Here is a 17735-nt window from a genome sequence, read left to right as displayed (position 1 = left end):
GTAAAAACTTTCCCTCTAGTGTATTTATTCTCCCTCTTAATAACCTGGTGTGATTCTTTAAACAGCCAACAAATCTCTTGTGCCAATAATTAAAAAAAAATAAGCTCAGAAATACACAGTGCTCTCATGATAGTGAAAGGACTTTTATGCATGTAAAGATACTTACAACTATGTATGTAAACACTTAAATCTATTCCCAAACTTCCATAGATGTCTCAGCCACTCTTCCAAATCGTACTGTCTTTGCACATTAATTCCAAAGAAATTTTTACTTAAACTAAAATTTTCTTACTGTTATTATATTCCCATGTGTGATATTTATCTGATAAAACAGTCACTCTATCACATCAATATGCAAAATACTTTTTTTTTTTTTTTTGTTAGTCTGATCCTTGGCCTTCCACATCTGAAGGTATACATACATATGTGTTGCTGTGTATCCTAAGCTATACTTTTTAATTCATGATCCCAGTAGGACCCAGGTATTAGCCACTTTAAAAAAAATTATGATCAAAAAATTAAGTACACTGAAAGCCAGACACACAGCTCTGATAAAAAGTATTCACCCCCTTGGATGTTCTACCATTTTATTGATGTATCGATCAATCATGGTCAGTAATTTAGCTTTTTTTATTTTTATTTTTTTACCAAAATAAACTCTTTAATGTCAAAGTTTAAACAGATTTATACAAAGTAATGCCAATCAAATAAAAATATGTAATGCAAAATAAGTGACTGGATAAATATTGACCCCCTTTAAGTATTCGTAGATGCTTCTTTGGCTGAACTCAGCACTGAGTCTGTGTGGATAGGTCTCAACTATCAACTCAGACTGGATTGAGACCTATCTGGACGCTGCAGTTTAGCTCCACTCTTCTTTGCAACACTGCTCAAGCTCTGTCAGGTTTTACGCATATCTGATATCAGTCAGCATGGAGTCTCCCACATGCCTTGTGGAAAACTGCAGCTGAGATTTGATATGAGCTTTGTTCAACAGTGGCTTTCTCTTTGCCACTCTCCCACTAAGCTTTGACCGGTGAAGAACATGGGTAGCAGTTGTTGCGTACAGTCTCCCATCTCAGCTGCTGAAGCTTGCAACTCCTTCAGGGTAGTCATAGGTGTCTTGGTTGCCTCTCTCACTAGTCACCTTCTTGCACGGCTGCTCAGTTTGTGAGGTTGGCCTGATTTAGGCAAGTCTACACATGTGCCATATTCCTTCTCTTGATGATGGATTTAACAGAACTTCAGAGATGTTTTTAATAACCTTTTCACTGAGTTGCTTGGAGTGTTCTTTTGTCTTCACGGTGTGATGGTAGCCCAGAATACTGATTAACCGGAGACTGGACATTGCTGACACAGGTTTCTTTATCCTATCATCACTTGAGGCACATTGACTGCAATCAGGTGATCCCTAATTGTGAGACTACTAGCACCAATTGGTTGGATCTCTGCCAGGGGGAAAAATATTTATACAGTCACAGTGTTTACTTGACATTACTTTTTAGACATCTGTTTTTTCGCTTTAAATTTTAAGAGTTTTTTTCTGTCCAGAAAAAGTTTAATTGTATTGACCATGATTGATTTATAAAATCAATAAAAGGGTAAACACGCACAAGGGGCTGAACACACCTTGTAGCACTGTATCATACAGAGAACCCCACTTCTTACCAGAAAGCAAGACAAATATTTTGTTTGAAAAAAAAAAACATTCCAGCAGCAAAATTTGAGTCAGTTTGAATCTCATACCACATCTGCACAGATCTGCAGGGTGAAGTTTGTTGTCTGTTACAGTGTGAGTTGCTATTAACGCTCACGGCAAAAATAATCCTGTAGGTTCAAATTAATTAGTGAAATACTGACTTATGCAGCACATAATACAGCATCATGAAAAATGGTTCTTTTTGCTACAACTAACCAATGTACGGAAGCCCTAAAGGGCCATATATTCACATACATTATTTACTCCATTTTCCCATGATAACGAATAGTTTCTGTCCCTTCTCTTGTGATCTCGACTTATTTTTATTTCGAGATAACGCTGGCTTATGATCAGCAATGAGTTAATTTATCCCATTATCACTGGAAAACTGAGTAAATGATACATGTTAAGACATGGCCCTTTAGGGCTTCCGTACCAAAGACAGGCTTCCAAACAACTTATTTTTGTCTGATAATGATATGCATTCTGTAATATTGGAACAACAGCAGTGGCACCTGTATGTGATCACTGCATGACCGCTGCATTTTCCTTTCCTGTATATTCTTCTTTTGCACATATTAATTTAATGAGCCAACCGCAATTCACTGCATGTCGCTGCTCAAAAATTGTAGTTTTCTGTCAGTGAGACGCGCGCATTGCCAGTGAAGTGCCACTTGGCCTGTGTCAACACCCATGCAAAGTGTGCTCAGCTGGCAAACGTTGGGGACATGTTAGCACTGGTATGATGAGAGCCTTTGTGGATATGTTGCAAAAAAAAAAAAAAGTTAAATTTGCATTCATTCCAGTGCTAGTAGCACAGCACAGTTCATTCCCTGTAGATCTGTTCCCTACTGTTTCTCTATGTACAACATTTGAAATATATAAATGTTTATAATGAAAATATGTCTTAACGTGCAGAGTTCCCTTGGATAAAATAGCAGGACTTGTGTTTTCATGTTCTTTGGTACCTGGTGAAAGTTATCCCGATATCAACTCCCTTTTAGCTCCATTTTGGGTCACTACCAATTCCAAAAGAAGATAAATGCTTCAATTTCTTTTTTTTTTTCTTTTACCAGCAAGCCTCTTGATTTGTCTCTTTGTGCCGTGGTGCTGTGGAGGTTTTGCAAATTTGTTTTGTGGGGGGGGGGGGCTTTTTAGCAATTTATTCGCTCTAACAAAAATTAATTTTGTAATTCTGACTAAATAAGTTCTAATCTGAAAAGAAAAGATTCATTTGAACAATTTTAGGACAATTTTAGGACACTGTGTTACACTAGTTTATTTGAGATACACCCTTCAGAAAGTTCTTCAAAAAGCACGGGAATATTTCTGTCTTCATACAGTACACATCCATCCCCATGACACCCGTGGTCCGTATGAACTGCTCTATTCACTCCTTGATGTTGAACTCTTGTTGCCTCTGGGGTTGTAAGTTCAAAGACTCTTGAGAGCTATCAAATATTAACTGTGACATAAAAGGAAAAAACAAAAGGAAATAAATAATGTAAATACTGTATGTATATGACAGTAATGAATTTAACTGATGTGCTGCACATTTGTTCTGTATTAGTGGAAGAAACTGTGGTGTTTTCAGATGTAAACAAGCACAAGTCTGAACCCAGTAAACCAAATCAAGACTTCACAGAGTACACACAATCATTCCTTTCTTCCTCACTGACACACTGATATGTACACATCCACCAAGCGGTTATGAAGAAGAAGAAGGGAAATATTGTCTCTCTCAGGGAAGTTTGAAATATCTATGAGGTGAGGTGAGAATAGCATAACACCTGGAGATACAGCAACCTGACTTGGGTGACATTTATACAGGAGATGTCATGGCAACATCTGTGACTGCACCTCCAAGGTATACGCACACACTGGTCCACACAAACAGGGCGCACTCACCTGTCAATGCTGATAGCACACAGGTTGAGGATACTGGCGGTGCACATCATCACATCTAGCGTGACAAAGATGTTACAGTAGAGCCTGCTGAAAAGCCAGGCACCGCCAACCACCTGCACAGGACAGACAGGCAGATTAACAACACACGTTTCTCCTCCATGAATCCTTTCTTTCCAGTGAAGCGCCCTATGAACACACAAACACTCCAACATACGACTGAAAAGAGAGGAGAAAAATATGAAAAGAGTTTGACAAATGTACCTATTAACACAGCTGACATTCAACATCACACTCAGGGTGTGGAGTCAAGTGGCTTTCTCTTTGGATACAGACCTGCTTGTATTTTGAAAGAAAATGAGGAACATTTGAATATTTTCATATGAACTTAGCCATGGCAAAAGGAAATTGTCATGGATTAAAAAGAAAATTAGGGAACAGTAAAAGGGTCAACAAGAAGCATGGTGCAGATGACTTTTGACTTGTTCAATGAGCTGTCTGGAAGGTTTATTTTTTTTATGGCGATGTTGCGATTAAAAACGGTTTTAAGAATTTATGCAATAGTGATGGACCCTAATTAATTGTGATTAATGTGTAAATGTTGACAGCCCTACTTAAAGTATTGTATTTGTTAACCATGAGCAGTAGGCAGCGCCACAGCTATTAGGGGAGACCGGGGACAATTGTAACATTTTTTCACATTTTTCTTCATAACTCACATATTACTTGGAATACACACCATTTTTAATATAAGACACATTTATTTTTGCACTAGTTAATAAAGCTATTGCTGTATTTAACTCATAAAGGCATGACTGTTTTGTTCAGTTCAATCAAAGTAGTCAGGGTGTTACAATTGCCCCCGTAATGAAGGCAACTGTAACATTAACCAGAAACATCATATTTACCCTCTATATTTCAGATTAGGGTTAACTCTAAAGATTTCCTATTTCTACTACAGAATCACATAAATCTACCAGGGTTTTTTTCAATACGGTTTCTTATTTTCCCCAATCCAAGTAGGCTGTAATGTGAATTTTAATCAAAAAATGTGTCTATTTATGGACACACCACAGCTCATTGCACTAATAAGTCCCAGTAAGAATTATTTTCTACTCAGTACATTTTTAGTATTTGGATCCATTCAAATCATTTCAGATACATCAGCCAAGAACTCTCTGTAGCCAAACTTTAATAAAACTGCAAAATAGACACATAAACATCACTTCACAAACAAGAGTGATCATAATGCATTTTTCTTTTAGAATTTTTGAAATATATCTGTTCTTAAAAAGACAAATTAAGTCAGTATTATTTTTACATGAGGCAGTATGGCTTGTGGTAGGCTACAGCACTTGCAACCTGACCCCAGTCACAGTGTTACCACTGCCTCCGACCCAGCAGCCATAATAAAGTCTCTCATACTAGCTACTAGCACTTATGTTAGCATAGGCTATTCATGTTGATTATTTTACCAAACGTCAGGGATCAAAAAATAAACAGAGTTTGACTTTACTATCATCTAAACTTTAAACAGCAGAAGAAACATGTTTGTCAGACTAAAAAGTAACTTTCGTACCTCAAAATCAGTTTTTGTGGATAGCTTCTGTGGTGTGGAAGTATTCCTGCTCTTTTTCAGCAGGCAGAGAGAGAATCCTTCCAAGCATGGGCAGAGTTAGTTTCATCACTCTAGCTCGTTCCTAATTGGAGGAATTTAGTGTGTTACAATCGCCCCCGGTCTTCCTTCTATTAGCTAGGAAGTGACTGGATGCTAACCTTATCTTTTAATAACATTGAACCAGACAACGCATGCTAATCCCCAGGTAATAATCATGTTAGCAGTTAAATGGTAATAGAATATCTTTCAGATATCTTCATAATTAAGTCAAAGTTATTCCTTTTATAGTCTCAAAGGTCTTAAAAATGTTTCTCCCAGCTAACAATATCAGTATCACTGTCTAAGAAGCCGAATGCTAACATTGGCTAATAATCACTAATACATTGTTGTTTTAACCCTTAGAGCTCACGTGGCACAGATGCATGCCGCATGCACACCCTGTTGTAATTGCTTCGTAACTTTTAAACCGTAAGTCATAGTCGGTTAGTCGGTACTAACTTGTTTTTTCCTATGAAAGATCTCAGTTGTGCTTTTCTTATAATGTTCTTCATGCAGTCGTAGCTCTTACAGAAGATTTTTTAGTGAGCTTGGAACTGACTGGCTGAATTACCAGGGTCTTTGAGGACAGCGTTGTGGTGTACAACAAGAAGATACAAGTTAAACTAATAACTATTGAACCATAAGTCATAGACGCTCTTTTTACTCTGATAGCTGACCTTTTCTGTCATTCGTTTACTACCCTCAATGTCCCCGTAGCCCTAAAGAGCGCCGTTCTAGTGAGCATGGAACTTCAGTGACTTTTCGGGATCTTTAAAGATTTAACCCATGTCGTTAAATCTGATAATAAGCATCTTTTTATCCATTTTTAATCCATTTTTGATCATTTAATTTGGCCACGGGCATCACTATATTGTTTACCAGAAATGCATTGTGGGAGGAGCTGTCAACCAGTGGCAAACTGTTGCATCTCTACTGCTTTAAGAAATGGCACAAATTTATGTAATTGCAAAAAAGGGCGTGGACTTTATATATATATATATATATATATATAGTTGAAAGAATGTTTATTTTTTCACTGTTTTGTCCCCACGAGATGAGAGAACAAGTCTGTGCAAAGAAAAGGCTTAGTCACTATTGTTTACTGTGAGTTATCAATAGAAATCTTTGAGTTTCAAATTCCAATTTGTTTTGGGGCACGCAGATGGTCAAGTGGTCTAAGGTGTGCCCCATGCCCAGGTCCAAATCTGGCCGTGGCCCTTTGCCCCATGTCTCGTCCCACTCTCTCGTCCCTGTTTCTGACTCTATCCACTGTCCTACTCTATCTAATAAAGGCCTAAAAATAAATCTTAAAAAAAAAAATCTGATTTTTTTATATAGTCCTATAACTTTTTTCAAATTCAAGTGACATTACTGTTGTAGACAAATTCTTAAAGCCCCGGTTGTCCTGAATAAAAGGATGTATAGAGCTTGACTGTGCACCACATGGTTGATGTTTTACAAGCTTTTTAAGACAAAAAGTCCAGACATGATGGTAAAAAAAAATAGCTATAAGCTCTAAGAGTTAACCTGATATGGATCCAGATTGTTTTTTTTTTTTTTATCTCTTTCTTTCTTTCTTTCTTTCAAAATAAATATTTGACTAACAACCACAGCAGTAAAACATAACAGAATCTGACCTTCCCATCCTGAGTGTAATGTCAGAGGAAATAGCTACCATCTGAATATGTCTGCAGATACATTTTGGATGCATGTAACTATAGGGAGACTTTATGCATGAATAAGCAAATATGTTTGTCATCTTACAGCTCTTGTACTCCTGTGATAACACAGCCTACAAGGTGATTAGCTGTGAAAGCTGTGTGATGATGCATGAAACAAGAGAATTTGTCAAAGGATTTTATCCTCAAGAGAACCTTCTGTTCTTAACCCCCTTCTAAACCAATAAGACCCTAAACAATCCCCTCCACCACTAACATGCTCCTGAAAGAGTCCTGCTCAGACTGACAGGCTTTCACTTAGGCTCTGTAATGCCTGGTAATAACTGTCTGACAAAGATGAATGGGGCCCAAGCTCCATCGCCTGACTACTGAATTTCTTATGTTGGGGATGAGAGTGGACGCCCACCTGAAGAGAGCGGCGGCATGCACACACGGGAATTCACAGGCACACAGACATGCACGAAGCATTGATTGCATTTGTCACAATACATACAGTGTGTTTCTGTACAGACTTTTCTGGAAACATTTTAAGCTAATATTCATTTCTAGATTTTATTTCTTATCATTTGTTGCACCTATGTATAGAAATCACACCAAAACATACAGAATGTACATATTTTTACATGTTTGTACTTAGTCACAGCCCACACACGAAGGCTGAGCGCACATGTAGGTTTACAGTAAACATTTTGTACACAGTGTGGGAATATGATGCTCACTCAGTGGGGCTCTGCAGACACTTCATATTGACTGTGTTTGAAAATATGGGATGTATTCATTCCCAACAGTAAAAATATGCTTAATGTCTCATTAAAAAGATGCTGCAGCAGCTGATAATGTCAGCACTCTGGGATAAAAGATTAAGTGTCTTGTTAGGGAGCAGAGGAGGGAATTTGTGCTTTATTGTTTTCCACTCTGCAAAAGTAGAGTGATAAGCATTTTTTATGTACAAGTCATTTCTACAACAAATGAATGAGCCAGTAGACTTCTAGTGTTATTTTTAGATCTTATTTTACCCAACACAAATAAGTGCTTGGCTTAAAAAAGGAGTAAATTCCTCACTTAAACATGACCCAATATTTACCACAATACCATAACTGATAGGAACAACCACCTGGGTACTTTGTCCCAACAATGCCATCACCGCCCCTGTCATCAAAATAAATAATGGGAAATGGGAAAGATTGGTTCTTCAGCAATTCAAAAGCACGAGTAAATATGCAAACCATACAATGTTATGGTGTACTTAAGGGAAGTGATGATGGTTTAACTGCCTCTGTTTTCTTCTTCTACCTCTTTATGAACATGAAGTTAACAACAGAATTAGGCGATTATAATCTAAATTTGACTGTTATAGTCACTCACTGTTGAATTCATTAAAACTTAAGTTTATGTTTACATTATTCCCACAAAGAAAATGAACTTATTTGGCTTACAGGGACATGTTATACAAAAATCCCTTTTTCAGGCTTTTCTAACACAAATATGTGCCCCTGGCCTGTCCACAATCCCCTCAAGTACCAGAAAAATCCATTCCCTTCCCCCTCTCTTTCTCCACCTTTCAGAAAATAGGAAGAAAATTCCACCCTCCTCTCCTGATCTTCCTCTCAACTGCCAGCTAAGGTGCTGGATAGCTCAGTGGGTAACCCTGCTGACTTTTGTCTGGAAGATTGATGGTTTGATTCCCAGTCTGGTCCTGAACTTTGGATAAACATGTCTGTAATGTTGTAACATCAGGAGTGCCACATCCATTGCCTGAGAGGGGTGTAGTCAGGGACGGAGTTGGACAGCTAATTACCATAAAGCCACAGACACAGAAACAGCTCATTCTGAGAAAGGCTGAAACAGAGGGGTTTTTAGACATGCAGAAATCCTATACTGGAGTGTTTTTTCAACAACAAACTTCACAGGCATGTTTTGAGGACCTCTGAGAACAATATAAACTTGTCTTAAATGGGTAAAATATGTCCCCTTTAAAATGCCTTTTTTCGTAGTTGAAATGTGCTGCCACTGCTAAAATCTTAGCTAGTTAGCAAGTGCAAACATTAGCATCTGCCAATGGGGAGACTGTGGCACGGCAAGTTGTCATGAATTGGAAGGTTGCAGGTTCAATCCCCAGCTCCTGCAGTCAATTATTGATTTGACCTTGGGTAAGACACCTAACTTCAATAATCTCCCACTGCTTTGTCAGTCAGCATGTAGAATGTGAATGTTAATGGAAGCATTTTATTGGTACTGATGGCCAATTCTCCATTGCAACCTTCGCCATCAGTGTCAGAACGTGGAGTGGGTATTAGTGACCACTGTGCAGTCAGGCAGGCAGTCTAGGCAGGACTAGAGAAGCACCATACAAGCTCAGGTAATAGATGTTGCTTCTAATTTTTCACATATTGCTTCCATCAGCAATAAATCTATGGGAATTTAACACAAAATGGGAGACAAGTTTATGGTCACAACTGCCATAAATTTATCTCCCTCTTCCTGATTTTCACCCAACCCTGCCCCTCCTTCTTGCCCTTTCCAACCTGTTTTCCCATCTTCGGGCCTTCAATAGAAAAGGTTTTGTTGCCGCTGTAACAAGGCTAAAATGGTGATTAACAGTTGTCTTTATGATAATTTCAATGATTAACACTGGTCCACAATAATAGGCCACAGAGTAGGGTTTAGAGTTGCCCTCTTTGTAAAGTGATTTGAGATAACTTCAGTGATGAATTGGCACATTTACCATTTCTAGCTACTGCGCTAGCATGCTAACAATACAATATCTGCTACATCACCAGTATGGCGTTCATTAGGGTGCAAAGTTTCTACGCTCAATTCTTGGTACACTGCTTTTAAGTCAGTGTGAATGCACTTAACGCACATCTACTCAAAAATGTTAAGAATTTAATACAGAAATATGCAATTTGGGACACACTATCAATGTCGGCTTCGACGTTCATCCAGCCAACACAAGCTTACAACATAAATTCACAAAAACGGACTTGATATTTGCGGCAACACTTGAATAGCAGCTGCTGGTTTTAACCTCTCTCTAGCTAACATTACTGCAGCTTCAGAAGAGCAAACATTAGCTTTAGCCTCTTTCTAGCTAATATCAGCTAACAGCAAAAATTAATTTAAAGGCCATTATCTACCATATTATGCCATAGCTAATGTTAGAATCAACCTTTTCAAGCTTTGTCTAATGCTTGCTGCAGCTTCAGAATAGCAAACATTAGCCATAGCCTCTTTCTAGCATAGTTAATGTTAGCATCAACATTTTCTAGCCAACATAAAAACACAAATGCTTTATGTTTTTTTGACCCAATTTGCCACGGTGCTGCCAAAGCTAACATTAGCACCATGGTATTTTTTTGCTGTTGAACGCTAATGTTGGTTGTCTGTTCCTATGGCAACTAATAAATCACAGATGCCCCAAAAGGACACGTGTCCATACATTTAATTTATTCTGTTTTATAGTAGTTTTCTTGAGAAATTTACCAATTATCTTGAGAGAACCAATGTTGATATCCCAAGATTAGATAAAGTTGTGATAACGAAAATGAAAATAACAAAAATGTATTTGTAAATGAGGGAAAATTGAGTAGGAATGTATAGGAATTCCAAAAAAATATGGACCCCAGTCTTTACAGATATTGTGGATAGACTTTTTTAGTTGCTGATCAGATGGGTGGTGCCAGAATCATAACTATTACTCACATTTTCTGCATCTTGCATGGCTCATTAACCTGAAGCACCACACATCATAACAAAATTCCCCACCTTAGGTTTAATGCTTGCAATGTGAATACAGTAATGTAGCTGTTTCTAGTCAGGTTATTTTGCTATGACAGAGGCATATTGTTTAGGATGAATTGAGCAAGGTGAGCGCTCCGTCATTGCTGCCAGTACAACAACTTCCCTCCTACAACTCATACATCAACTGGGGTATGGGGTTCATTCAGGGACACATGATTAGTAAATGTTAAGGGTGGGAAGAAGGATGCTCTGAAGAGGGATGCTCTGCCACTTTCCCTGCCATGACACCCCTGCAGAAGCAAACCAGCACCCTCTGGGCCACACCAAACCAAATCCAAATCCTTCAGATTAGAGTTTTTGGAGCGCCAATGCTCACAGTGCCATGGGTTCTTTGGATTAAAAAGTTTATTTCCCTTACTGCAAATGTGCATGTTTTCCCAGTCTTACCTAAGATATTAGTGACTTTTACATTCCTGTGAAATTAATGAGTGTAATGATTTTGTGTCGTTACTGACTCTTCATGACCCATTCCTTATGCCAACCCTCCCTTGGATTCTGAAATTAAAAATGTAGCACATGCTCTTACAGCATGACTGCTCATGTGGAAATGAAAACTCATGACTGAATTCTGTTGTGGTTTCCGTCTAACTTAATTTACTTTCATAGGATATAATCACCTTAAATTTGTCTGCCTCTGCTCACTGTGTGTGTTATTTTCCCTATTCTGCTTGACCTGACGTTGAATCTTCTGCATGCTGTGAGAAAAAAAATGCTTTCTGCTGACAGTAAGCAAACTTTGAGAAGCAGGGTCGCTGCTTGTTAAACATAACTTGACTATAACCACATGGTTTTAATGCAAACACCTGTCCTTGAGCAAAGCTGCTGGTACACCGATTTCAAGATTGCTATTCCTCACATGAACACAGCTGTTTGTATGAGTGCTTTTACAAACAGGATGCTTGTGCAGTGCATTTTCAGAGTTTTACTTTAATGAAAAGTGGATGCCTGAGGGTCATGTGTGCTTGTACTGTTAATGGAGTTACTGAACAGCAAATGACCCGAGGATAAAGGCAGAGGAAATTAACAATTAGCAATTATGCTAAGTTACACAAGACAATAATCTGTGAAGCGAAAAAATAAAAAATCAACAGCCTCCATAAAAAGCAGAGCGCCTCATAGTTTTGATCAAAATTAAATCACAGGTTTGTGGCTGCTTCTTCTGAATTTGAAGCTCAGCTAATTACCCAAAGCAGATTAAGTCATTAATTTTAATTTCTATTCAACATGTCCTTTAGCAATTATGTATAATCTACAAGAAAAGTAGCACTATCTAAACTAGCCTTTATCATCATTACTATCTCCCCATCAACCCCACAGTTGTCACTATCTAATAAGCTCCAAATGACCCTCATCCTTCTTTCAGACTGCTGCTCTCCATTTTTATAGCTGAAGTCCACTTTGTCTCCCACACAACTTTCCATCCTTTCTATTCTCCTAATATCTATTCACCAGTGCAAAGCATCTCTGCGTCAGTCTCTTCAACACCCTCTGTACTTTCTCACTACTTTCCCTGCTTTCATCAGGGCTCTAATTTAGTGACTACCCGCCAGAGTTTCTGGTGCCGCAGGGGGGAATGTCTGCTGTTGCCAGGGGGGCAGAGGAACCGAAACACCATAAATCTTAACACGTTTCATTAAAGCTAGTATTAAGCAGGCAGGCAAAGAAGTCACAGAAACTGTTTAAAAGTAGAACTGTCTAAATTAATTGCATTAGTCACAATTGATGAAGATCCATATTAATTTTTTAAGATTGTGAATAATCTCATGCTTTATTGTCTCTTTCAACACTTTGGTTAAGCCACTGCAGCATTGCACATTTAAAATGTGATAAAAAGGATGTGATTAATCACAATTTACCACAGAAATTCTCAGAAAAACTGCAATTAGAAATTTTATCTTTTGATAGGCCTGCTTAACAGCAGTGGCAGAGCTTTGACACAATACCTTCAAAGTACACAATAAACAATTAAATTTTTAGTTTCAACACTTGAAAAAGTTTGTTAAAACAAAAATCACTGGCTAAGAGAAAAAGACGAGCTATCTAAGATGAATAATAATCGCTAAAAAGTTAAAATATTTTAGCACTTAGCTTAAATAGCCCAGTTAGCTTAAAAAAACCAGGGAGAATGTCTAGCCAGCTTATTTGTAGCTACTAAAAGTGTTCTTTAACAAATTAACTTATGAACCTAAAACTAATACAGTTAGCTAAATAACAGGTTTATCTAAAATTGAGTAAATGATTGAAAAACTGAACAATATTTTATCAGTTAGCTTAAATAGCCTAGTTAGCTTAAAACAAAGGAGAATGTGTAGTTCACTTAGTCTTACTAATAGTGGGTTGATAATATAACAGATAAAAATTCTAGACTAAGCTTAGAGAAATGTTGCGTAAATGCTTGACAGGTGAGCTAGCTTAGACTTAATAATAAATCAACAGGTTAAATCCACTACTGACAGAGTTAAGATTTAAAAAGTTAACCTAAAATTGAGTAAATGCTTGAAAAACTGAGTTAAACAAAGTAACCAATTTAAAAAAGGTCAGGTTTCATGTAATTTGTAAATTAGTAGGGTCCAAAATTAGTCAGCTGTTTGTTAGAAAGAGGATAGTAAGTGGTTCACATGGTGAGCTGACTTTCAAAAAATCTTAGCTGTTTAAGTTTTAAGTAAAATGCTTTTTCTTCACATTAGGCAGGTCTGTAAAACAATTACATTTTTAAACTGTGATTAATCTTAGAGATTGTATAGTTAATCACGATTAATCTCGGCTTTTGGCACATTTTGAAATTCCAATATTTAGCCTTTAAAATAGTTTTTCTTTCATTTTTATTTTTGTACTGTCTTCAACTGAGCATTAATGACCTCTTTGGATACAGAGCTGCTTTTATTTTTAGATTAGCTTAGATTCATACTTTATTGATTCCTAAGAGAATTTAAGAATGACCATTTTTGGTGAAAATAACAAACTTCTAACCTTGCAAAGCCTATACATTATCCAGATTCCATGTCTGTCAGCAGGCAAACCCATGTTGTAATGTTCCAATCTGAAATGACTGTGCCAGGTCTTAAAGGAGACTTATTTTTACCCTTTTAAGACGAGCTTAAATTGGTCTCAGAGGTCCCCAAAACATGCCTGTGAAGTTTGTTGCTGAAAAAAACACTCCAGTATAGGATTTTTGTACGTCTAAAAATTTCTCTCTATTTCTATTTCCCCTCTATCCAAAGTTTAGAGCATGACTGGGATTTGAATGATCAACCTCCCAGCCTGCAGTCAGCAGGATAACCCACTGAGCTATCCAGCATCTCAGCTGGCAGCTGAGAGGATCAGTAGAGGAGGGTGGAACTTTCCTCCAAGTGGGGGCAGGGCCAAGCAAAACCCGGGGCCGGGTGCTTACGCTCCTGGTGAGGTCACCAGGAGCAAAATCTGAGAACGGCTTGTTTCAGCACACATTTTCTGAAAGGTGGAGAAAGAGAGGGAGAGGGAATGGATTTTTCTGGTACTTGAGGGGATTGTGGACAGGACAGGGGCACATATTTGTGTTAGAAAAGCCTGAAAAAGTGATTTTTGCATAATATGTCTCCTTTAAAACTCACCCGACCAAACTAAGAAGTACAATACAGTCAAGCACTAAGTGTCATGTTCTAATGCTGGCTATACTTAATTTAATTTTAAGAACTTGCTGTGGGCCAATCAAAAGTGGACTCTGGGCTGCATTTGGCCCCCAGACCAGAGTTTGGACATCCCTGAAATAGAGGTCAGAAGCCTAAAACATCTGAAATAGCTAGCTTAATGTAAACCAGTAGTAATTGAGAAATAACAGTGATGGATTAATGCCAGGCTGCATCCTTGAGAAGACCAACCTAACAGTGACAACTCAACAGTATGATTTATACCACACTAAAGTTTATGTGATGACACTACATTTAAAATCTGAAACAGATGTAATGGAGTATGTTGCACCTTCACAATAGAAAAGCAAAATTGAGCACCACAAACAACTGCATTGTACACCAGAGTTTTGTTACTACAGCCACTCTGACTCACTCACCTCCAGGTACACAGCCCATGGCATGACAAGCGAGGCCACCAGCAGGTCAGCCACAGCCAGGCTGACCACCAGGTAGTTGGTGGTAGTCTGGAGGGAACGCTCCCTCAGCACAGCCAGACACACCAGCACGTTTCCAAACACGATAGCCAGGATGAGCAGCGAGTACAGCATGGCGAAGTAGTTACGCTCATCCTTCCCTGGTGCCTCCGAGCTTTCATTCCTCTCATCCCATCCGAGGTGGTCTGATTCGTTCCAGAGCTGCTCTGTGCTGCTGAACATCGCCATGGAGGCGTCCCAGTGACATGGGAGGGTGGATGTTTGGCAGACCTGGAATAAAGCACAGTTTAGTGTCACATCAATCATCATGCAAGTCTCAGACATTACATTTCTGCTATCTCTGCATTCATGAAGGTATAGCTTTCAGATAATAGAAGTTGGATCATTTCAGGTCAGAGGCCTGCTGGGAAACTTTGCCTGGATTGTAATGCATTACAGCAGTATTCTGTGCTGTACATCACTTATGTTTGCTGTGCAGGAGTTGCTGTGCACAAGTGTTTTCCTTTCCCTGCTGAATGAGGGCTGCACATATTGATAGAGACTCAGCAGAAATACATGCACTTAAAAGCAAACTTCATCTACGGTGTAATGCATTTATGATTGCTCCATTCTGCCTTTTGAATGTTTGTTCGTGTAAATGGATTTGAAGATGCCTAACAGAAGCAGAAACGAGAGAAATGAGACAGTAAGTTTAATGAGAAGCTGGCATTGAGCCTCAGAGCAGTCAGGGAGGTTAGATCATCAGGGAGGAGTAATAAGTCAGTGCTGCCACCCTGAGAGGTCCGGTTGGCTCTGGTCCCGGACTCTGCTTCTATACACTCCATCCTTCCTCTCATTATTCCCAATCCGCCCTCTCTGGCTCCACTCCAGAGCCATGATGATGCCCACACCTGTGCTGAGATGTTATAAAAACTGATCCATCTTATCCGCCCCTCCTTTAACCCGCCTCTTAATGTGACAGAAATAGGGAAAAAGACACCAAGAATCATTTTTAGCCCTGGCTTGGTCCCAGGAGCCTTTTAAAGATCTCTTCAGTCTATAATTCTCCCTCCTCAATGGCTCCAGTTTCTTCACAGGAGGATCTGAAGACGCAAAAGCCACTGATACCGATCACCTTGAGGTCTCCTCAGAGAAGTGCGGTTCAAAATTTGTCCAAAATATGGTGAGACAGAACAAAAGGAATGCAAATCATAAAACCACGCTGATGCACAAATGCACAGGATAATTCACTCATGAATTATTAATCCCACTGGTTATGTGATATGAAGTTGCAAAGTGCTCCAGTGCATGATTTGCTTATGCTTGTAGATCCAGTGCTAATTGAACAGTTTTGCCCCCTGCTCAGCCTTAAATTAAACACCTGTGTGTTAATGTACAGAGAGGAGGATAGGTGTCTGTGAATGTGGCATTTTTGTCACTCAGATGCATGCACACATCCACACTGCTTCTCTACATAAGCCTACAGAAGGTGGGGTGTTATTGTACAGTGAAGACAGCTACAGAGGACTGATAAAAATTCACCTCTGAATTAATCAGTTAGAGTTATGCAGATGGAATCATTACCAGCAGGACTTTTTCCATCCATATTCATTACGCACGTTAATTTCAGTCAAATCTAGATTGCAAAATTCAATTAAAAATTGTGATGCGTTCCTTATCACACCTCATAATCACGCTTCGAGAAAAATTGGGGTCAGGGCACAAAGAAGATGAGCCAAAACGATTCCCATCTATGTTCACCTGTCTGGCTACAATTCACCGACCAGAGCATCAGATAAGATTTCAATTTCATGCGCTAAAACTGCAGCAGAAACAGGAAACACCATCCAAAAGGGAGTCAGGTGTTGCTTTTGGTATGTTTTTTTTTCATTAAGTGAACAAACTCACCTACCTGTTACTGTTCCCCAGTGAAGAATGCATCGAACATCTTCCGTACAGATTTAAAACTTATCCGGTCTTCGCGTCCGGAGCAGCGGTGGAAGCAGGGGAGCGCTCGGTGCCATTGCGCACAGCCGAGTGTGACTGTGGAAAGCTCTGACAGCCTCAGCGATGAACTCACCGCGCTCTCTCTCACTCATGCCGTTTCCCTCCACAATGCTCGGTGACTCTGTGGCTACGGCTCATTTCTTACGCTTTGGTGTTTGCATGTCACTCAACCGGAGGGCGTGCATGCGTAAAAATACACGTCAGGTGTCCCCCTGTTTAGTGATGCTGGGCAAATGAAGGTGACGCATGTCACAACCAACCTTCTCCATTCACTGAAAATATTCAAATGAAACCACTATAACTGATGACAAACGCATGTTGTGCTTTTAATACTTATCCTACGGCTGTATTCCTCCGCGTGACCCTGAACCATGTCTGGGTCGTACTATGCTGCAAGTCACATCAAAAATAGTCCATTGTTGGCCTCATAAAGCAACCATGAGATGACCAGTTAGACCTTCACAGTGTAAATTAGGTCACTGTGGGTCTGCATAGGGAAAATGTATAAAATGGCACACTTTTTCATCCTATGGGTCCACAACAGCAGTGCAGATAAAACATGGACCTTGTTTCCTGTATCTCACTTAGCCAGCCTTTTAGCTTTGTTTTATTATCTTGGAAATGTTTTTGAAGATAAGATTAAACCCCCTTCAGGAGGGGCATACACAAATAACTGAGATGGGCTTTAAACCAGTGTGAAGTGTAGCAAGAGAAGGTAGCTTTCTCTCTATGAAGTGGTTCCAGCTTGCTAAGAGTCCAATTTCAATTTAAAAATTGGAGGAAATTCAACACACTTTTCTGTGGCTCTTAAAGCAATGTTTTTTTTCTAGTTACTTTGTCTGCCAACAGGGAAAAAGACCAAAACACTCATGTTTCTCTATATTATATTTAAATGACTACACACAG

The 17735-nt window shown here is 39.0% G+C and overlaps 1 protein-coding gene across 1 annotated transcript in view; it reads right to left on the bottom strand.

Annotated features, from left to right (window-relative positions):
- drd3 (dopamine receptor D3) overlaps positions 1–15071 on the bottom strand; it is a 29135-nt gene extending 14064 nt beyond the window's left edge. The window contains exons 1-2 of the mRNA XM_041814398.1: positions 14787–15071; positions 3608–3720 (exon numbers count right to left, since the gene is read on the bottom strand). Of these exons, the coding sequence (XP_041670332.1) occupies positions 3608–3720; positions 14787–15071 (398 nt within the window). The remainder of the gene's footprint in view (positions 1–3607; positions 3721–14786) is intronic.
- Positions 15072–17735: the final 2664 nt, after the last annotated feature.

The sequence above is a fragment of the Cheilinus undulatus genome, linkage group 19 (assembly GCF_018320785.1).
Source record: "Cheilinus undulatus linkage group 19, ASM1832078v1, whole genome shotgun sequence".
NCBI lineage: Eukaryota > Metazoa > Chordata > Actinopteri > Labriformes > Labridae > Cheilinus > Cheilinus undulatus.
Note: the sequence above shows the minus strand (reverse complement) of the source record. Positions and strands in the feature narration are given on the sequence as shown.